Source organism: Lepisma saccharinum, chromosome 3, assembly GCF_977018435.1.
Source record: "Lepisma saccharinum chromosome 3, izLepSacc3.1, whole genome shotgun sequence".
NCBI lineage: Eukaryota > Metazoa > Arthropoda > Insecta > Zygentoma > Lepismatidae > Lepisma > Lepisma saccharinum.
This window is the reverse complement of record NC_139231.1, coordinates 85,113,126-85,136,604: the sequence shown is the minus strand read 5'-3', so window position 1 is coordinate 85,136,604 and position 23,479 is coordinate 85,113,126. Positions and strand designations below refer to the sequence as shown.

At 36.2% G+C, this 23,479-nt stretch overlaps 1 protein-coding gene across 1 annotated transcript in view; it reads right to left on the bottom strand.

The window, feature by feature from the left end:
* Nucleotides 1-23,479, bottom strand: part of LOC145985204 (uncharacterized) — a 37,897-nt gene that overhangs the window by 4,572 nt on the left and 9,846 nt on the right. The window contains exons 3-10 of the mRNA XM_083118942.1: nt 22,163-22,293; nt 16,287-16,383; nt 14,128-14,289; nt 8,862-9,033; nt 7,012-7,174; nt 6,626-6,760; nt 4,436-4,519; nt 371-443 (exon numbers count right to left, since the gene is read on the bottom strand). Coding sequence (XP_082975068.1) covers nt 371-443; nt 4,436-4,519; nt 6,626-6,760; nt 7,012-7,174; nt 8,862-9,033; nt 14,128-14,289; nt 16,287-16,383; nt 22,163-22,293 — 1,017 coding nt within the window. The remainder of the gene's footprint in view (nt 1-370; nt 444-4,435; nt 4,520-6,625; nt 6,761-7,011; nt 7,175-8,861; nt 9,034-14,127; nt 14,290-16,286; nt 16,384-22,162; nt 22,294-23,479) is intronic.

Here is a 23,479-nt window from a genome sequence, read left to right as displayed (position 1 = left end):
CCGGAATGAAAAAAAATATGGGGCATTACTTTCTGAGCATCCCTCGTATTTTGTACAGTTTCCATAAATTTTATCCAAGTCAAAAATCAAAATGAATGATTAAAATGAGGCGAAAATATATCCATGACCTGGTTAAATCACATGGATTTAACTTCCGTTCCTTTCTAAACTTTTTCAATATATAAATTTTACAACTTATTGAAAAGTCAGTGAAAATTGAGGGCTCAATCAGGAATAGAACCTGGGACCTCTACATCCTTTACCAATGCAGTACAACATGAGACTTTGGCTTTTCCATCACCATTGTTATTATTTCAGTTAGATAAGTTTTAGACAAAGCTCTGTAAACTTCCAGCTCGACAGCACTAACCTGCATTCCTTTCTTGGCTGAGGTGTCAAAGCCTCTATCCTCAGAGAACTGCCTTCTCTTTTCAGGAGTGCTTCTGTAATAAACAAACACAAAAGAACAGAAATAAATATTTACTCTAATGTAATTCATGTAGTTACACTCTGCACTTAACTTTAGCAACAAAACTGTACACGTATTATTTATATGAATACCTTATTTACTTATGTATTATGTGCACTTTTTCTAAAATTTTTGTCCCCAAAAACTGTGGTGTATTACGCACGAAATAATTCGAACAGCCAACATGAAACAGGGTCATTCCATGATTTTGTGACACTTGCATTGATTTTTCATGTTTACGGAATCCTATGTTATATATTGTTGTAAAGATTAAATTCTGCGCAGTTTCTGAATATGGCAACAGTATCCCATTCAAGATGGTGACTCTAATGTGCAATGTGATTGAAATAAGCTCATCACAAAATGAAAGAATAATTTTTATGGTACTTTGGATGAAAGAAAAGATAAGGAAAAAGAAAATAATAATTAAAATGTATTACTGGCCAAATAATATGACATATATGGAGTGTGTAAATGCCTTAATTGAAGAAATCTTGTGCTGTTAACTGCTACTTTGAGGGTCCTGCATGTGCCTCTTATAAATGTTACGCTAGTCATGGAAGAAGTATATATTTTGAAGTTTTCTTTAGAAAAAGGAAAGAGAAAATTAGCAAAACTACATATAAAAGTTTAAAGGCCATTTCCCACGACTTGTCACTTTGTACTGTAAAGTTCAGCGACATCAAGAAAAGGAGTGCCATTCTGGCGGAATTCGAGCATGCACCTTCAGTCACACAAGATGCGTATCCCTGGTATTTGTTGGTCAAGAAAAAATAGAAAATACAAGGCACGTCCAGAAAGTAAGTTCCGTTTGGTAATAAAATTAAATTGTGTACAGATACAGAAAAGTTATTTATTGCACAAAATTCTACAACTCTTAAACTACTTTTCCACATAACTGCCGAAATTTTGCAGGCATTTGTCATAGCGTGGCACAAGTTTTTGTATACCTTCTTCATAGAAATTTGCCGCCTGTGTCTTCAACCAGTTGGAAACAGTTTCTTTCAGCTCGTCGTCATTGTTGAAGTGTTGACCGCCAAGGAAAGACTTGAGATGTTTCCCTCTCTCTCTCTCTCCTCTCTCTTTTTTTTTGAAAAGAAGAGAGAGAGAGAGAGAGAGAGAGCTGTCTCCTCTTTCTCTTCTCTTTTCTCTCTCTCTCTCTCTCTCACGCAGGTAGAGGAGAAAGGAACCCCTGCCCTAAAGAACCTTCCTCCTCTTCCGCCCCCCCCCGCCCCCCCTTCCGGACGAATGATGACGAGCTGAAAGAAACTGTTTCCAACTGGTTGAAGACACAGGCGGCAAATTTCTATGAAGAAGGTATACAAAAACTTGTGCCACGCTATGACAAATGCCTGCAAAATTTCGGCAGTTATGTGGAAAAGTAGTTTAAGAGTTGTAGAATTCTGTGCAATAAATAACTTTTCTGTATCTGTACACAATTTAATTTTATTACCAAACGGAACTTACTTTCTGGACGTGCCTTGTAACTTCCTGAGCACTGCAAATCCATAACGTAATTTTGATCTCTCTTTCTACTATTACAGAATAAATAAGTTGGTTAAAGAGTGAAAGCTTTGGGATGCTAAACACAGTGGATGGATAGGGGGGAGGTGGCATAGGTGGGTGAATTATTGTTTACACAAGAGGATATTTTCATCTTGGTCCACATAGCAACAGGTGACTCATTGAATAGGTGTGATGAAATTCACTTTTGATCGGCATAGCAATAGCTTTACAACCTACAACTAAGAAAGCCATTTCTTGAACCTGGATTATACTGCTCATTATATACAAGATAAAAGTAATTTTTTGTCACTTTTCCCCATCAAAAACGAGGGTGTGCATTATACACACACACGCAATTATGTATGCGTAAATACGGTAACATAAGTAATGTACACTTCTTTTGTTGGATTTTCGAGCCCCTGCTTGGCTCAGGCAGGTTCCATTAAAAAAAAAAAAGTTGCAGTCTTACAGATTGATCATCTTTACCGACTCAGCTCAGGAAGACTGTTTGAAAATGTTGAAATACTGTGATAAAAATAAATATGTGCAAGAAAAACCAATAAAGTAAATCAACAAATTACTTTAATTATTCATAAACATGTTGGCACAAGGTGTAAGCTATGCCCAAGAATATACCTCATAGCTTCTGAATTTCAATAACAAAAGCAGAAAAAAAAACTGAAAACAAGATATTGATGTCAACACACACAAAATACAATGCACTATCAAACTGCACAATACCAGTCACCATTTTTGGACACTACTAACATAATTAAAATTTTAAAAGACATGAACAATGTACTCCTATTGATAAAATGAAAATTCAAGAAATAAAAAATTGAATTCAGCATGTTGGTTGAAGAGCTATAATTCAAGCTGAGCAGCAGCAATAACAAGATGGGAGGGGAATAACTGGGTAAAAGTGTTCCCCTGTGCTTAGCACCACGCCATGAAGGCGTATAGGGGGTGTGGGGGTAACGCCCCACACTTTCTTGATCCGGTCGTGAGTGGGGGTGATGTGATCAGCATCACACCCCTGACCGCCTTTACCTCCCAGGGTTTCCCCCAGGTATCCATGTCATTCGATGCTGGGTGGGCACCGGGGCCCGCTTCCAACGTTAGAACGTTAGAACAGTTCCCGGATTTGAACCGGCCGGGGATCGAACCCGGGACCTTGAGCATGGTAGTCAGACACGTTACCGACTGAGCCACCGTGGATACTGGATGATAACTGGGAGACGATAAATGTGACCAAAAAGCTGAATAGCAATACTGAATGAGAAGTAACAAAAGACAAAATAGAAGATAAAGATGGAAAAAGTGCTTATTTTTTGCGTATGTATGATGCCTGTGAAAACAGATTTGATTTTGAAAACAGTGCTATACGAGGTTTGTTCAAAAAGTATCAGACTTTTATTAATAAAAAAATTGTGTATTCAGATACCACAATCTTACATTAATCTCATTCAAAGTAGTCCCCTTGGGCTGCCACACACTTCTCCCAAAGGTTCTCCAATGGTTGGAAGCAGTGCTGGAACGCCTCTTTTGGGATTGCGTGCAGCTGGTTTGTCGCATATTGCATGATGTCTTCTCTGGACTGAAATCTGTTTCCTTTCAGGGCATTTTCAGCTTGGGGAAAAGCCAGAAATCACATGGAGCCATGTCAGGAGCATAGGGAGCCTGACAAAGCACAGGTGTGCTGTGTTTGGCCAGGAAAGTCTGTATCTCCAAGCTGAGTTTCTTCTGCTCGATCGTTAGCAGCTTGGACACAAACTTCGCTGAGATTCTCCTGAGGCCCAAATCATTAGTCAAAATGGAATGAACGGATCCAATGCTAATGCCCACCTCGTCTGAAAGTCCTCTGATCGTGATTCGACGATCCTGCATCACCAGGATCCTCACTTGGTCAAAGACGATCTCATTTCAGGATGTTGAGGGCCTACCAGAACATGCTTCACTCTCCACTGACATGTGGCCAACTTTAAAGTGGTTGTACAACTCCTTTATCTGTGGGGTGCCCATTGCTTCATCCCTGAAGGTCTGTTGAATCTTGCGGATCGTTTCCACTTGGGATTCTCCAAGCTTGACAGACAGAAATTTTAATGCAGTAGCGTTGTTCAAGTTTTTCAGTCATTTTGTCAAAAACGAAATTCCGACGCCGCTCACTTACACCTCCTCACTCAATGGCAGTCTGCCAGCGACCGACTGCTTCTGCAGCCAGAAAATAAAAAAAATCTGCATTAGGATCACCTACATACGTGCATCAAACCAGGCCTCCCTAACTACATTTGTTTACGCAAAAAAATTAAGGTCTGATACTTTTTGAACAAACCTTGTATATGTAAATTAAGACAACATGCAAGGCAAAAACATCATGTAACATTCAATTTATTTTATCTCCCACTAGCAGTAAAAAAAAAAAAAAATCCATTTACACACTGTGCTTTATCTAATTCTTACCTTTCTGCAACTTCTGGTGTACATAATTTATTTCTCATCAGACAAATCTTGCTGGAACTTCTTAGCATGTAACGACTTGTAGGACTGAAAAACAAAATGAAATTAATACAAAACTGTCAAACTTTTCAACAACACAATGAATTAAGTGGAATAAAAATGCTAGTGGAAAATTGTTGGTTGATAATGGCTTTGAGCCTAAGATTGGGTGCATAGCAAACGTATCACAAGTTTAGCACATCAAACAAACCAGTTATGGCATTCGTAAACTATCCTTAAAATGTGGTTCAAATTAGAAATAATTTCTGTAATAGGGTTTCTGCTGCATGCCATGTGCAAACATTCCATTAACAAAACACTGTGACTGGCACTTTCACTTTTGTGTCCCTACAGCACACAATGTTGGTACATGAAGTATGCTTTGTTAGAACTTAAGGAATCCACCCATCAAATACCAATGCTCCAACCAAGGTTATCGAAGAAACATTTAGGATAAGGCATTCTACATCTAAAGTGGTCTATATCTCAATGAAAAATGGGACAAAATAAATGAAGCACATATTGGCACTTATAAAAACAACAGAAAAACCTTAGCCGGGATATATGACCATGGAATTTGAACCTACAACTTATCAGATTGTTTCTACTGGGCATGTTACAACCTCTGTTGTCATTCACTATCTGAAAACAATACACAAGTGGAGAGAATCAAATAATTTATTTAAGTAGAAATAACTTTTCACTCCAACATTGATGTACTTAATTGAATACTAAATGGAAATTTAGTTTCTACCACAGATGTATCCAGTATTCAAATAACAGCAGATACAAGCTATGGTATTACAGTGGAACCTCGATTTTACATTTTTCTAGGGACCAAGGTGGAAGAACTTAAAATGCAGGAAAATGTAAAATTGGGGAAAATTTTATAGCATTTTGCTCTATGACCATGAAGATTGAATGTATAATGCGGGAAAATGTAAAACCGGGGAACGTAAAATCAGGGTTCCACTGTATTCAGATTTTTTATGGCTGTTTACATTAATGCCTGATAATGCTAGTGCAAAAGAGGAAATTTTTATTGCGTTTTCTATTGCGTGCCATTTACCCCATATGATTTCGAGATCGTGTTCAATTGATAAAAAACACAATATAGTGAATAAAAACAAAGTACAGCAACATAAAAAAAAACATTCAGAATACATGAATATGTAATTCACTTCCTGAATAAATTAATGGAATGGTTGAAATATAGCATCAAGAGAATAAAAGTGAGGTCAAATTCTCCCAATGTTGCCAGGCATGTGAAGTTTTCAGTGTGTGCTTCTTTTATTCATTACCATGACTTTGCTATATTTGCATTCGTATAATTCTCTCACATGTCTACATTTTTCTGTGTTATTCCTGAAATGTAAATCAGAAACTGTTACAATATATTCAAATACTAAATACTTCAATTTCTCACAACAAAACGAAGGAACAATATCTTACGCAAAACATTACAGAAAAAAATGTAGAACAAAATTATTCTGTTGGCATTTACTTCCAATGTTTTGAGTGCATACATTGAAAAGCAAATTATCATTCCCTGGTGTTGAGAGCAATGTATGTGCTCAAAATGTTGGAATTAAAACTGACTTAACCTGGCTGGTAAAACAAGAACATCTGTTTGAATTGTACTGCCTAGAAAACCACAATTCTATAAAGCTCTGTGCTATGCTACAAAACATGTTTACTTGATATGTAGCCAAAACAATTGTAGTACTTAAGCCTTTCCAAACTGCTTGTGTAGAAACACTCACCAACAAATAACATTGTTAGTAAGAACAGTTTTTTAACAGTGTCAAATAATTAATTTAGCCACTAAAAAAAGGAAACAGTTATTAAGGTCACACTGAACCTTTTGATCAGTGGCAGAAGTCATTTTCGAAAAATCCCTACAATATTTCAAATTACATCCGTTTCGAATTCCTTCTAGTGCAGTGAAGTGAATTTTCGTGTCACTTGTTTGGTCATCTAGAGATATAGGCTTTCGCTGCCACAAATATCTAGACAACAATCAAAGCAAGCCCTGTAAAGATTCACTTCACTGCTTTACAAGGAATTCTTTAGACTTTAGTCATAAGTCCTGTAACATGAAATAAATTATGACTTAACAGAGGCACAAAAACTAGAACTAAATATACACCATACCTGGGGTTAGAACACACTGAAGGAGTCTGGTTAGATCCCTGGGACTTTTCAACAGAGAGCCACCGTGAATCATGCGGTGTATATGGTGTTTTACTTAATACAGAATTCTGTGGTAAAGTCTGCAAAATTTCACATCTGAAAAGCCAAAGAAATAACTGTTATATGCGTACATGAAATATGCAATATTCTTACACACACACAGAAAGTACCATACAACACAATATTGTACTAATTCTCATGTGCATTTACATGGTATGCACTTTTAAGCAGTTTATTGATATGAAGGGCAAGAGGCAACCTTGAAAATGTGTTTACGCTATTAACAAATTAAAATAGATATTGTCTGAAAGATTTATTAATAACGAAGAATGTGACATAAGACTTACTTTTTCTTGCTTGACAAGCCTGTTTCAGTGTAAGGAGCTTTCCTTTTAGTCCCAGGCTTTATGCAAGGAGTCAGGTATCCATCCAGCTTGTCACCTGGATCTTCATCCAACATTCCCTCTGTAGAGCCCTTCCGAACTATCCTTTTCAGACCATGAAACACACCTGAAAGAACACAAATAGAATACATAGAGATTAAATCTCAAGGTGTGAACTTATCTTTTTAGTTTGCCCTCAAAAATCTGTGTTACTTTGTATGTTACTAGGAAGAAAATTCTAGATGTAAATAGGAAGGAAGAGAGAAAATATCAAAATTGTTTGATATTGGCTCAAATTTAATCATGAATATTTGACAAACCAATACTTTTCCAGAGTTTATGTATCATGCGGGATCCACAAAATCCCACACAAAATTTCTATAGACTAAATATCCTAAATGTTTTGTAAAATGAAAATTTTCAATAATTTTGCCCCAGTATTGTGAAAAAATAGTTGTTTTGAGACTAAACTACAATTATTTTAATATTCTGGTTATATGTGAAATTATGAATATTTTAGAACAGAACTGGTAGATTGATGTATGGTAGATTTTCAATGGAATGCTTTAAATATTATGAAACACTTTAAATTGTTGCAATGCTCAAGTATCAGTAATGAGAGACTTATTGAAAAATTAGTGTAAATTGTTGCTCAGAGATTAGAATTTGGCCCTTGGAATTGTGTGCTAGTCCTCTACCAACTATATTACCAGGTCAAGCTACAGAGGATGCAGCAAACGCATAGCTTTCCTGGGGGTTCACCAAAATCATGCAACATACATCAGTTTCTGAAAATAAACATATATTTTTTTCATCTTTTATGATAAACTTACGGGGGTGCCTAAATAAATGAGAAACTGTTAAAAGGAGTTTGCGGTGTGTGGATAAAATACTGTCCAAAATGCTTCTCTACAGCCAAAATTGTAATTAAAAATATGAATTATAAACTATACCTACAAAATTTTTTAAAAAAAATCATTACTGGACCTACAGTTCTTAAAGAGGAATCATAATTAGAGGCACATATTTTTGGTAAATTAAATAATTTTTTGGTGTTATAGTGGTGAATAATCACATCAAAAGTGCTATATAAGATGACATTTTGGTTTTAAAATTGTGAATATAATCCTAAATTTGATTTAAAAACTGCACTTATTACACAAAATAAACTTATCCCTTCTAATAGCACATTTATGTAGTTACCAGAGTATTGAGTTTATTCCTGAGTAAAGGGGTCTATTTTTGCTTCACAAATATTTACAGCAGGAAATAATCAATTTTCCATGAATTGCATAACTCACAGGATACTTCAGACTTCAAACAGTGGCACGTCGGTAAATTTCATGTTTAAGAGTATATTTCTGATTTTGCAGTTCATTTTGCATTATTTCGTGACTAAACAGGGTAGGAAAATGCACCTCACACCTTTCAGAAACATGAAAAATGAACATTACAGCATGTTATTTCATATTTCACGTTTTCGTCAAAAACGAACTTTGCATGCCTCTAATCATAACCAATGAAATGTGTGCACACTACATATTGAACCTGGGTCCACTTGATTCAAATGCAACACCTCTATACAAAGTTGGCATGGGTCACCCAGTACACACTTTATCTAACTTCCTTTCAAAAGTTTCTTTACATCAATTACATACATCCATTCTAGTTGTTATTTCTTACTTCCACAACCAGCAAAACACCCACTCCATCAAATGAGATACCCTAAGTGCAGTCTACTACTATAATTGTTAATCCATTCACAAAAAATACTGTGAAATTGTATAATAATAAATATGCTCTATGCATCATACGTGTCAGAGAGCCACTTCTTCTCTTCTTCTTCTTGGATTTTCTCAGTTCATCATTTGAAACTATGTTTTCCATGTCATTAATTACTATTACTGGACATGTTTCCACCATAGGTAATTTCTTATATATGTTCTCAGTCAGTACTCCAATCTTTGCTGCATTCTCAATTAGAATCTGGAAATATAAACAAAAATGACCATTACAATGTATATCATAACAATGGACCAATATGAAATTTTTGCCACTGCAAATAAAGCTATAAAATTTAGTATCAATAACTGATTTCATATCATCCTGATTGCAGATGTTTCATGAGGTAACTCGATGGTTCATTCACCTCCTTAATTAATAAATATAACCAGGTGACTGCACTAACTTTTGCTTGACATAGAGAAACTGCAGACTTAGACATTCACATTGCAAAACCAGAATAAGTGAATTACATCTTTATACTAATCAAGACTGCCTCTGGCTTGACTTCTATGCTGACCCAGCCACAGGCAGGAAACGGCAAAGGAGGAGGATGATGGTGATGATGACTAATAAAAAATTAACAAACTGGTAGAATCTTGCACTAAATTACAAGCTGTTTATGGACATTTTAGATTAGTAAAATTGTTGTGTGCTGTATTTTTTTAACTTTCTGGCTCCCAGGTAATTCAGACAAAAAATGTCTATCCATCTGACTACTACTTACATTTTAAATTACTGCTTGATATGGTTAAATATTGTTTAAGATAATACATAACGTATACAAGTAGCTGTAATCATGTATGTAGTGGAGACTTCAAAGATAGAGAGAGAAATAAGATGCACAGTGGAGATGAAATCCTTAACAGGTATAGAAGACCTGAAAAAAATAGAATAAGGAATGGGGAAATTCGATAAAGTAGGTGTTGTGAAGCTACAGGCAGAATAGATTAGGCAAAGTTGAGATGGTTTGGGGATATGAAGAGGATGAGGCCAGAAGGACTGCCATCCACTGGCGTATTCTGAAAAATTGTCTGGTTTACCGCAACAATTCTTATTTATTGTATATTTTTTTATATATTAATTAGATATAATAGAAATAACACACCAATGCAGGCATGCAAGTAAAACAAAACAGAAGTCTGGCAAATTCAATTTTTCTTGCAATTTCTAGCTAATTTGCATCAGAGCATAACACACATGCTAGGTGTGTGTGTATATACACAGAGTGTCGCAAAACTCTTTCAACAATGCTTGGGTGCTGGTAGATATCATAAAAACAAGTAACTTTTCCCTATAAAGTTTACCTCGAAAGCCCTTACTTTCTGCACTATAAGTGCTTAAAATCTATCCTGTGTGTATGCAACCTAACACCGCAAACACTTGCTCTGACATAACTACCAGGGGTGCGTGGCAGGGTTGCCACTAGCGTTCCTCGTTAACAAAGACAACTTCAAAACAACAACTTGGGACTCTTGCCTGAGCAAGATCCAAAACATTGATTATACTTGAGATGTTGTAAGAAGCATTGACAGTATTTATAAACTGACCAAGACAAATAATGGGCAGACTGAAATTCAAGATTACTCATTCTAAAATATCTCCATAATTAATTGATTCATTGACTTGGTTTATTTTAATTCTCTTTTCTGCTACCTTTGACTAATCGCGAAGATGAGGATGATATGATGAAACAACAAATGACACCAATGTCTATGCCAGGATGTAAACCCGAGACACCTGGTGCCATAGCGAGCTGTGCTAACCACATCACCATGGAGTGTTTCGTGTATCTTGCAATATCAACAATTGCAAGCACACGTGAGATAGGGGAAATCCACGAACGAACAAATGTAAACATGATGTGTTTGCTGCCTCGTTTCGAACATGAATGTTATTACAATTTATTTGAAAATTATTCCTATCTGTGCTAGCATTATTGCTAATTGTATTCGTCTCATAAGGAAATCATTGCAAGGCTCTTTTCATTTAATGATTGATTTGCTTTATTTTACTACGCTTTTTGTGCCACTTTTGGCTAATTTGCGAAGATGGGGATGAGTGATGACGTGATGAAATTGATGAATGGACACTCACAAACATCCATGCCTTCACAACCAATCCAACGCCCTCGAAAAATTTCAGAAAGGTACACCATCGTGCTGGATCCACATTATCTGTCTAATGTTTAACGTAACTTCCTCAAGCAGCTCAGGCAAGATATGGTGAAGAAACACGCGATATACCTCACCACACACGATATACCTCACCATTTACATGATCAGGCAGCAAATAGGGACCAACTAAATGGTTGTCAATGATACCTGCCCACACATTTACACTGTAATGCTGTTGATGACCATGTGCGAATGTTGCGTAAGGATTTCTTCTTCCTACATATGGCTATTGTGCATCTTAAATATGCCTTCCCGCGTGAAGATTTATGACCAATCAGCATTGGGCATACATGCCCACACACAAATAACCACAGGCCAACCTAAGTACAAGGGCCATTAGGTTGGCATCAGGGAAAGCTTGTGAGAGCTATTCTCCCAGAGACTTATACCCCCCACCCCCAATTAGAATCATGGGTCATGTTTACCAACCAGTTGTCACTCATGGGAGGGGTAGAAATGCTTTATTTATAAAGAACCAACCATTGTTAGGCTGTTAGGCTAACAGTAGCCATTTTGGAGAACAAAAACCATGTGCTCCAAATCACATGCTTACTAAATCTTTTATTCTTTACTGAAAATCAGAGATAACACTCACCCATAGGTAAAATAATGTCTAATTTATTAAAAGTAAACTCATTTGCAATCATCTGGCATAATTAAGCCAGAAAAGGTGGAAAAAACACTTTTGTGTACACTTTTTAAGCAATTGATAACTCTGCCATCTGGTGGGAGAAAGTGGCACTTCTCCTTCTCCTACAGACAAGAAAAGATCTCAAAGGACTCCAGCTGGCCAATGAGAAGCCTTCAAGGCTGTGACGTCACAGAGTAGACTTTCAGATGGCCTATTGTGTTCTGAGCTTGCTATTCAAGCTCACTTGTATTACAGACCCACCTGAGAGCAGGTCACCTGGAAGTTGCTGGTAAAATCCAGTGTGTGAATGGCCACCTGTGCCAGCAACAAAGGATACATAAAGGGAAAAGGGATCTAAGGTCCTGTTACAGTAAACACAGGCCTAAGTGTGTGTGACCAAGTGGGATATTGTGTCCACAAGTGCATTTAAGGATCCCAGTGAAAATTCAGCAAAATAGCGAGTTTTGTGTCCCTCATCCCATGTGGAAATCCAGACCACATGGTCGGCAGAACTGACGCCATAGAAGCATCCATAGGATATCAGAGAATATCCAAGTTGTTCTTAGCCATCCATCCAAGAAAAGCCAGGAAAACTCATTTATCACTCCCCCAAAGCCTTTGTTACACCAAGGAAGCACATAATATTAAATTTTTAGTGTGGTGTACCCCAAAATTGTCCATGTGTCGGGATGTGGCGATAAAGAGTGAAATAGTGTGTGTACGGCCCCAGGTATGATTGATATAGTGTGAAAACGGCTGATATGTAAGTACAAAATCTTTTGTATATCTTTTTTGTGTCATGTACAGTGAAGTGCTCATGTTTGGTGGCAGCTATGCCACAAGCGGTATTCTTTTCAATGAATAAATATGTCGTTTAAAGGTGTCTGACCTTCTTTCATTTTAGTGAATCATAAGCCTATTAAGCCCTCCTCTAGTTACCGATTATTAAAGTTAGGCTAAAGTTCGTCTGTTGCTTAACAGATATCTCAGGGGATATCTGTTACTATACGGAACACCACATGTGGAATAGGGTCTGCGTGTGGCCGCGTAAAGCGTGGTTCTCTTTTGTTTTTGCTGTTTTTGATATATTATATATTTAAAGTTAACCTTTAAAACAAACTTTAACCAAACTCAAACCAACATAATATAAACAAACACCAAAACCATCCCCTCTTAGATTGCCTCGTCAGTGAAGAGGATTCTTGAAGGAAAGTCGGGCAATAGTGCACATTGATCTAAAAACCAAGTAACAAATCGAACTCGATTACCAAAATCTTGTGGACACATTGCATGCTCCCTCTGATAGTGATATGGGTAAAGTCCTTCGTCGTGAACAACTCTCCACACTAACCAATGATCCAATACAAACTCGTAAACAACAGCTCTTGTACTGGTCTCGGAGTTATCACCAAATCCTCGTAATTTACACTATTTTCACGTGTGGAAATTAGTTTTCTCATTTTGTGTCTTTGCTTCTCATTCTTATTATCGAACGTGAAAAAATATAATCAAAAGGAAACCATTGAGTACATCATAAATTGTACATATGTATCATTCATTGCAGCAACTTGATATCAACATTGAACTGTAAGAGTAACATTTTTGGAAGGCACCAAAATGTCAACTTTTAGTTCACCCTGGAAACGTTTTGTAGCAAACGAGCGAGATTCTGACATCTAGATGAATTTCCGGGATAATTCTTGTGAATTTCTATTCTTCTCATTGTACGTAATTTTGCTGCACTTTCAGGCAAATAGTAAATATGAGGACGAATATCCAGTGACACCTTTGTCCAGGTCAGAACTCGTGTCCGGAACATTCGATAGAGAGATCATGTGTTGATTACTAAACGTACTCAGTCACCGAAGTGGGTCAAGAATATTCAGCTGCCGTAGATTTTTGTTTCTCTTCAGTATAAAAACTTCAATGATTGCTGTTCAGTTGAGTTTTCATGCTTTATGCACAGATGGGCTCATCAGGACTGAACCGACAGTTTAAAGTTGGATCTGAACCACTATTTGCCTCAGCTGGGTATCGAACCCAGGACCCCTTGATTTCAAGGTGACGAGGTTACCACTACACCATCAGGAAGGCCCTTCTTTCAACACTAAACACATTTATCATGCTGCAGCAAGTGGTGTTGCTAGATACTTGCGAATGTTGCTAAATATTACTGTGTTGGAAAGTCATGACAGTCTCTTACTATAATTTTTATTATTACTATTAGATTTGGCAAATAAATATTCTCTATTGTAATTTGTTAAGATGTCATGCTAGAGAAAATAAAATATTACCCAACTGAGCTGCCCACTATCTATGGCATGCTATTTAAAAAAAAATAATGTAATAGGTGATGATTGCATTGCTAAAAAAAAAATATCTCAGTCATTCATGCTTTGAAGTTTAAAACTTAATGGGGGGAAATGGACTACATTATATTAAATGGGGTTTAAACATGCTACATACACAATCAACTTGAAGAACACTCACCTCAACCACTTGCGTATGATGCTGAAGCTTTGATTCATTTAAGGAAACTGCCCTATCACACTTTCTCTCTGTGGCAGGCATTATGGTTGGTGTTGTAATGATGGCTAAGTTGCTCATATCCATCTTGTTCTCATCACTATGGCCTGCTACTTTCCTCAAAAACTAATAAAATAATATAAATATCATGAAAATGTTTCAGTAAATATAATTAATGTATGGCATTAAAAGTATTAAATGTTATGTGGACGAACGAAATATACAGGGTGGTCACACATTATTGAATGTATTTCAGTAATGAATTATAAAGAGACAAAAGTGTCCACTGGCTGTGAATGAAGTGATCTGACCATTCCTTTTATTGCCATGACATATCAGTTTCATAATTTGCATTGATTGATTGAATTAAAAATTGTTGGGTGCGTCAGCACTTTAGGCCATGTTGCACCCTTCAATGTATACAGAGAAACAACCCCTTATCTAAAATTCTTACTTAAAATTTAAAATCAAAGGGTGTAAAAAGCCCCTTGGGAAAATTAAAAGTGCAAGGTTGTAAAGGGACATGCACAAGACAAACACAATACACAGAGGCATGCATATTTCGTTTTTGACAAAAACACGAAATGTGAAATAAAACATTGTAATGTTAATTTTTCATGTTTCTGAAAGGTGCATTTTCCTACCCTGTTTTGATGCGAAATGAACTGCAAAATGCAAAACAGACTCTTAGACACGAAATTTACCATTTATATACAGACGCATATTTTCTGAAGTATCCTGTGAGTTATGCAATTCACAGAAAAATGATTAATTCTACTGTAAATATTTGAGAAGCAAAACTGGACTCCTTTATACAGGAATAAACTTAATATTCTGGTAATGATTTAATGTGCTATTAGAAGGGATATGTTTATTTTGTGTAATTGTGCAGTTTTTAAATCAAATTTGGGATTATATTCACATTTTCAAAACAAAAATGTCATTTTATATGCCCCATTTTCACTGCTATAACAGCGAAATTTTATTTTATTTACCGCTTTTGAACCCGAAATTGACTCTGTTTTTGTTCTGAAATTTTGCTTTTTATTTACCAAAAATACATTAAAAAGTAAGAATGAACTAAAAGCATCCTCACAGACAGTGGAAGAGTCCAACTCTTTGCACAAAGATAAAAACATTTAATAAACTCGGTCTTTATCTCCCAACAGGGATGATAAATAGTTGAGAAGAGTAAAAGTCTGCTCGAGGAAAGCAAATTTGGCACATTCAACAACAATATGCCGAATACTTAAAATAACATTACAAACATGATACATTGGAGGGTCCAGTCCTTGCAGCGAGTGACCATGGGTTAGACGACTGTATCCAAAATGCAGTCGAGTGAAAAGAACTTCTTCTTGAATAGAGGGACGAGACAAGGAACACCATGCACCTATGGTGGGTTTAATAGCCTGAAGCTTGTTCCCTGTTACCGCATCCCACTCTTCCTGGCAGAATGTGGAAGAACATCAACTTCTGCACCGCAGACTTGACGGTAGCATCAGCTGCTTCGTTCCCCTTTATGCCCACATGACTAGGGACCCAGCAGAAGCAAACAAGAGAACAGGCAGATAAGGACACGAGCCGTTGAAGGACATGCTGCACTACCAGATGCCAGGAACTCTTGATTCCAGACTCTGAGAAACACACTTGTCGAATCAGTACAATGTTCTTTAGAACATTGATGTCTGCAAAGTCCAGTGCCTTTAGGATAGCGTACAACTCTGCAGTATAGATGACGCGAGTAACTGGCAGGATGACGACGACGCAAGTAACTGGAAATTTCAGAGTTTATGATGAAGATTCAACTGGCTTAGACCCATCCATATAAAACAAGTTAAATTTAAAGTACTGTGTGGGAAGCTCTAAAAACCTTTGCTGGTATTCAACCATTGGTGTTTCTGCCTTTCCGAGGGCAGTTAAAGACAAGTCTATGAAAGGTGCAGGAAATTCCCAAGTTGGGAGAGGCGGTATGAGTGGAGAGACTTTCATCATTTGCAAAACACAAATTTCACACAAATTTGACCAATCAACCATTATAGACTGACCCATTTCCATACAGGCCCCAGTTAAATGTAAATAATAATAATAATAATAATACTGAATATACCAGTAACTCTTACCTGCATGAAGTAAGCTAATGTGTCCAAGTGCAACACTGGAATAAGTATGCATGCTGACAGAATTGCATCAAGGCCTCTCTCTTTGACTTTCAAACACCTGCAATAAAACAAAAAGATTGAAATAGTGACACCATGCCACAATATACTCGGAGTATTCATTCACTGTGACGTTTTACTCCCAAGGTCTTTATATTGCATAACAAAATAGCAAAACACAACAACACAACCTAGCAAAGATAGAGAACCGCAACCTCGCCTTTAGAAATCTCTAAAGAAACTGAATTAGCAACATCTCATTTACTCCACATGGACTTGACGAAAGCTGTCATTTATTGGACGCACGCTATTGGTGGGAAATGTTTCAGGGGACGATTTATTGCACTCCACATGGATCTGACGTGTGGTTGTTAGAGGGAAAACTGACCTTTCGGAACTTTTTGAAGTAAAGTGAGGTTGCTTTGGGGACCAGCACTATACCGGTAACTTACATTGCAAGAATTTAAAAAAGCCACAAGTTGAATTCCTAAAGTATTATTTAATCTTTAAATAATCTAATACAAACTCAGTTGTATTTCTTTAACACACAATATTTTAAATCAAACTTCCTACCAAACTAAAACGAATCAAAATCAACAACTTCAAAAATATTGACATTGATACAGCGTTCCTTATCTCAAAGGTCCCTTATTAATTTATAAACATATGTCCAATAGAAAGAAAGTAAATATGTAAGGTAGTTGTTATCTTTTAGTCTAGAAGACAGTCATATGCTCTTGCATATTTAAAAAAAAAAACATGGCCTAAACAATAACAGAAAAATTCAAGAACAGAATTTTTAAAATATATGTTTTTTAATCATATTTTTAGTGCATCAGCAAAACAAAATAGTTTCCTTGGTCTTAGCCTGAAATATTCATTGGACACTATTCATTGTCTATTGCTTCTAGTTTTTACTTATAGAGAGCACATCATCTCCTGTATTCACGTGCCCAAATTTATTTTTGCTGCTGGCACTTTCTCACCTGAAGATGTAAGAAGAGGTGCTCTCTCGATAGTTTTTCTTATATGTACACATTGCTTGCATTGTAGAATTATTTTCTTGTAGTTTACGTATATTACAAGCATAAGAAAACAGTTTTTTGTTGTGACGTTTCAGGAGAACACAAGCTCCCTTCATCAGACATTTATTTTTTATTTTGACTAAAGATACAGTTATAACAATGGTTAGCAATTTTTTAAACAAAAAGAATCTCTTATATAATGGATGTTATCAATGTTATATTGTTGTAATATAGCAACCGAACTGTGAAAAGAAGCAGACTGTTTTATTTTTATTTCAGATAAAAATTTTCGATCACATTATTTTTTATTTAAAATTATGAATCCAAAATATCATCAGGTAATTAAAAGTCATCATTGTTTTCATAAAGCTTCTCGATGTTTTCTGTTACATTACATTTTAAAGATGGTGGCTTACTCCATTTGTGAAAAAGAAAACTCCATACTGGTTCTATGTTACCATTTTCATTATTTAATTTATTTAAGTGTTCTTCTGCAATGAACAAAGCTTCCCAGACATTCAACTCTATGTTTCCCGTCAATCTTATTAAAACCCTACCTTTTTAATCAAATGCTTCTCTTTGACGATGTGAGCTGACAAACCTGTTCTTGGGTTTATTCTTATTGCCATTTCCCTTGCTGTTTGTCCTACATAATCCTTAGAACATGAACAACTTATATTATATATTTCTGTGGTTTCCACATCTGGTAGAGAGTTTCTCATTTTGAATTCATTAAATGTACATTCCAAACTTCTTGGTGATCTAAAAACAATTTTGAAATTAAATCATCTAAAAAAATTTGCAATTTTATGTGAGAATCTCTTATGGAATGGAATGCACACAAATTTCTTTTCAACAGATTTTTCATCTTTGTATTTCTCTTTTCCTTTAGTTTTCTTGCAACTTGTTTTTTGATTTGGTTTATTCTGTTAGTGTGAAAGCCATTTTCTTTTAAGCCTTTCTTCTTCATTTTATATATCCTTATTATTAGAACATAGTCTTTGTGCTCTGAGGAAAAAAAAATAAAATATATTATCCATTGTTATACACGAATGTTCTGAATTGGCATGGATGTATTTTTCCCCAGCTAATTTTTTCCTATGGACTGATGTTTGAATTGTTGAGTCAGTTGTCTTAATTTTCAGACCAAGGAAAGAAATTACATTGTTATTCATGGGTTCGCAAGTGAATTTTATGCGACGATGTGATTCATTTAACAATTTAAATACGTCCATGATGGTGTTCTCATTTTTAGCAATAATTAGCACATCATCTATATATCTGATGTAGAGTATGATATCCGCACCTATCTGATTAACAATTGGAGATTCTGTGAAATGAAGGAAAATGCTGGAGATGATTCCGGATAATGGGTTTCCCATTGATAGACCATTACTTTGCTGATAGATTTTGCCATCAAATATAAAGTAATTGTAATTTGCACATTAGGGTGATGACTTTTTCATTTTTTTTCTCAAAAATTATTTCCTGTAGCACAAATGGATGAACTTTTGCCTATTAATGACTAAAGTGAGGTATATTCCATTGAAATATTGAAAAAGGTCACGCACAAACCATTTTTAAATTTTATGTATGCCATTTTACCATTTCATAAAATTGTATTAACAATATTTATATATAATATAATTCAGCAAACGGAGTTGTGCAATAATTTATGCACCAGAGAATTATATGAAATATTCCAGAAAATCATAGAACGCTGTGCACCGTCCGGCCGGACTGAGACGTCCCGGTGACGTAATTACTCGGGAAGCTTCTGTACAGTACTAAAATTTTCTTCAGCTGTTTCGCAGTGTGGTATAAACTGCTATAAAAGCAAGGTGTTCAAAGCGGGTAGTTGAGTTTTAATTAGATTAATTTGGTGCCAACATTATTATTGCCTTATTATAACTATTGCGCAATGCGCAATTGCGCATTATCCAGAGTATATTATAAAGAAATCCTTGTATTATTTGGTGAGCTACATTGAACTCTCTCGCTAATTATAATTGAGCATCTAATATATTATTAGTGTCTGTCTTTTTTTTATTTTCTATAATTGTTTTTGCTTGTTTTTAAATAAAATATATGGAAACTCAATAACAGTTTCTTTAATTTGTTACATATTTAATATTTACGTTAAGTCTTGTTCTATTTCAGTTGCTGAGTAGAAGACAACATGTTCAAGAAGAGCTCTTCTAACACGGAGAAGAACAAGGAAACCTGGACAAAGAACTTAGTCCAGTTTCAAGTGCCATCAAGAAGAGGCAACGTGGCAATTTATGAAGCACCCTTGAGTGAACGGAGTCGCATGCCCCTGAAAAGCCACGTCATTGGACGCTTCAAATTTCTTGAATCGACTGCCAAAGAACTGAGAGAAAGGATCGGTCTAATTTCTGTGGAGCTTAAAGCCCTATGGAGCAAAACATTGAACTTCCCGCATGTATCTGATCAAGCCATTTGTGCAAAACTAGCAAACCTTCTGAAAGACTATGAGCGATGCAGAAAGAAACAAAACTTTCATTCATTGAATGAACTGTTTGACGTGACCAAGGTGAAAGGCGAATGGATGTGCAAAGAGGATGAAAACCTCTACAAACTGCAAATTGAGAGCAAGGGCCAGGTTGGTTATTCCAGTTGCAAACGTGCTAGTGCAAAGACCATCCACCCATCCAAGCGAAAGAAGGCAATGGAAGCGACTGTGTCAACACTTACAAGCTCAGTGCCACCTGATTGTTCCGACAGTTACACGGACTCATCCGACAACAGCAAAGACAGTCCTTGGGAGGATGAGAATGAAGCATCAACAAGCACAAGGAAGCATAACCCAACAGGCATTGCAAGACGCCTTGTTACAAGCTCAAAGCTGTCGTCTCACGGAGCAGCAAAGGTGTGCCGCCAGCTTTCTGGTGAGGGCATTGCAATCCCAACCCCATGTCAGTCAGCAATCCACAAGGCTATCTATGCGAGAGCTGCTCAGATGAAGAAGCAGTTGGTGAGCACGCTTCATCTGGAGAAGTGGAGCATACACTTTGACGGCAAACACATTGATGGCTTTGAATATCAGGCCGTGGTCCTCAAGAATGAAGCAAAAGAAATTAAGTTGTCTGTACTCAAATTGAAAGATGGGAAAGCTCAAACAATCGCAGAAGGACTCCAGGATGTGTTAGAGGAGTTCAACCTATGGGGATCAATTGTGATGATTGTTGCCGACACAACAAGCGTGAATACCGGCAAGAAGACAGGCGTTGTTGTTCGGCTGCAGCAAATGTTCGAAGAGAAAGGTCACCCCAAACCCAAGTTCATCAGTTGCCAGCACCATGTGCTGGATCGCGTTCTTCGCGTTGTCATGGACGATGAGCTCCATGGTTCGACTAAATCACCAAACATCGAGTACTTCTTTGTGCAGGATTTGATGAGCAATTATGATAAATTGACAGCAGGCTTCAGCAACGGTAAAACTGAGATTAAGGAAACAGGCGGCTGGAGAGACGACATGAAGTTTCTATACCACCTCACTCGTGTCTTCCGTCACTTCACTGACAGGAATGAGATCCCCTTCGTGAAGTTTCAACATATCCCAAACATCAGCAATGCACGATGGAACTCTCGTGCCATTCTAGCCCTTCTTGCGTTTATTCTGATGCCTGAAACCCGGAACAGGCTGTGTCAAATTTGTTCATTCATTTCCTACTCATGGGCTGACCATTGGTTCAGCAGTCAATTGTTCCGCGCTGAAGATTTTGATGAACTATCTGCAGTTCTGAATGACTACCAAACAGGTCTCAAATGCTTGAAAACCCACTGGAAAACAGACGAATCTCCAATCAACATTGCCCGCAGCAACCAGTGCTGTGAGCGTGCGATCAAAGTTATGCAAGACTTGCACGACTCCTGCCGCAACAAGGACAACCTCCCACTGAGATTCATCCTGTCCAATGACATTATCGTGAATAATTGACTTCCTTGTGTGTTTGATGACCGTATATAATGTTGTATATATGTGACTCTAAACTTGTGTTCAATGTTATATCTGCTTACAGTGACTTCAAAAAATGGGCATAAAAAACTGATAAATAAAATTTTTGAAATCATTTTGTGCGTGAGGTTTTTTTATCTAATCACCTTGAAAGTAAGATTTTATCTAATCTTTAATGAAAGCTCATCAAATTATGATACAGGGAAATGAGGTTGTAAAAAAGTCATCACCCTATTGCACATACAGTAAACCATCAAACCATTTCCCATGATTCTACTGGTTAACCTTCATCTCAATAAGCCATCTGTATAATGCATCTGTGGCACCTTCTATTGGGACACTAGGATATAAATTTTCAACATCAAAACTTGCAATACGATACTCATTATTCCAAACAATATTTTTTAGTTTCTGTTTCACTTCATATGCATTTTTAGCACTGAATGGTGTTTGTTTTTAATTATAGCAAGAATTTCAACGAATAACAACGAAAAACTGTTTTCTTATGCTTGTAATAACCGTCAACTACAAGAAAATAATGATATTCCATGTTGTTGTAATCTTATTCATAAATTATTTCAGACCTTTTATTTGATAATAATAAAACATTTTAAACATTCAAACAGAGAAAAACAATATCTGCATGTAACAGCATTAATGAAGAAAAATAGGTTAGGAATGATGCATTACTGCTTCCTGTGGTGCAGAAAAATCAATCTGCCTACAATGCAGTCAGTACACATCACACGTTAGTGCTAACAATAATTCATTGAGTCAGCATCTATGCGGAAATTTTCTTCATGAAGCACACGGAAATTGAACATGCATCAACTCACCTAACTAACACATCGTGGAATGCATATGGTATAAGGGGTTCTGGAAGTTCTCTCAAGAATAGCTTCAATATATTTGCCACATCGATCACGTGGTGCTTAGCTCCAAGCCTTCTTCCTTCATCCAGATTCCTCTGTCAAAAACAGTAAGAGTATTTTCTTCAGGTGTAAGAAACAAACTGAATTATGAAACAGCATGAAAATGAATTACACTGTGTACATAAATTCTTTTTATTGTCACTGCCATGAAAATTTTACCTAACTAAAAACAAAACATTGATTACAAACAAGCACAATTTATGAACAGAGGTATACCATTTTACAAGTGTGGTACTTGGAAAAGTTTCAGTGGAGGGGAAATTCTATAACCACCCTTGAAGCACCAGCAGGGTTCCCACATAAATTCTAGAAGTACTTGCACTGAAAATTCTCTGACATTTTTCAGATTCCTCAATTTTTTGCAGAGTTTATTACTATTTTACATTTAATTTGCAATGGCCCCATAGCCATATCATCCTCACTTTATATCAGTAAAATAACTAATAATTTTAGCATTTGCAATTTTTATATTGGATCACTCGAATATCAGTATTGGCAAAAAATTAGAACTAGTTCAGCCCAAATGAATACTATTGCTTTCCGATACCAATTAAAAAAAAAAAAAACTAATTCAAGAATAACATTACATCTCTGTCCATATAATTAAGAACAAAGGTTATAGGTTTTCTAGAAGCTAATTTTCAAACTATGTAGTGCACAAAAAAAATTACGAAGACATTGTACATAAAACATCTAAACATGTCACACTTTTGACAAACAGAAGTTTACAAAGCTGCAATGCAAAATAAACATATATTTAAAGTGTATAACTTTAAAGTAGCTTGTGTACAGCAACTTATGGAAGTTATAATTATTAGTAGTTATCAGTTATCATAGATATTGCCAGGGTCTAGCATCTAGGAGTGCATGTGGGATGCTGAGCTTACCATGAGGAGTTGCCATGTTTATTTGATAAAAAAACACAGGTATTTATATATTTATTTATCTTTATATACAATTGTTCAGTTTCTTGATATGATTTCTTTGGGTTAACGGTTCTGATTGTTTTATGATTTTTTTTTTCAAATTCTCCTCGCAGAAAGACTAATCATCATAGAATTTTGGAAATATGTCACACGAAATTTGAACCTGGCTTGAAATAATAAGCACTGTTGGATTCCAAAAAAATAGTTATTTATGTTAAAAAATAAAACTTAAAAATTACCTTACGTAAGCATGCGTGCTTCCCATGGACAAGCAATAGTAAATATAGTAGACTAG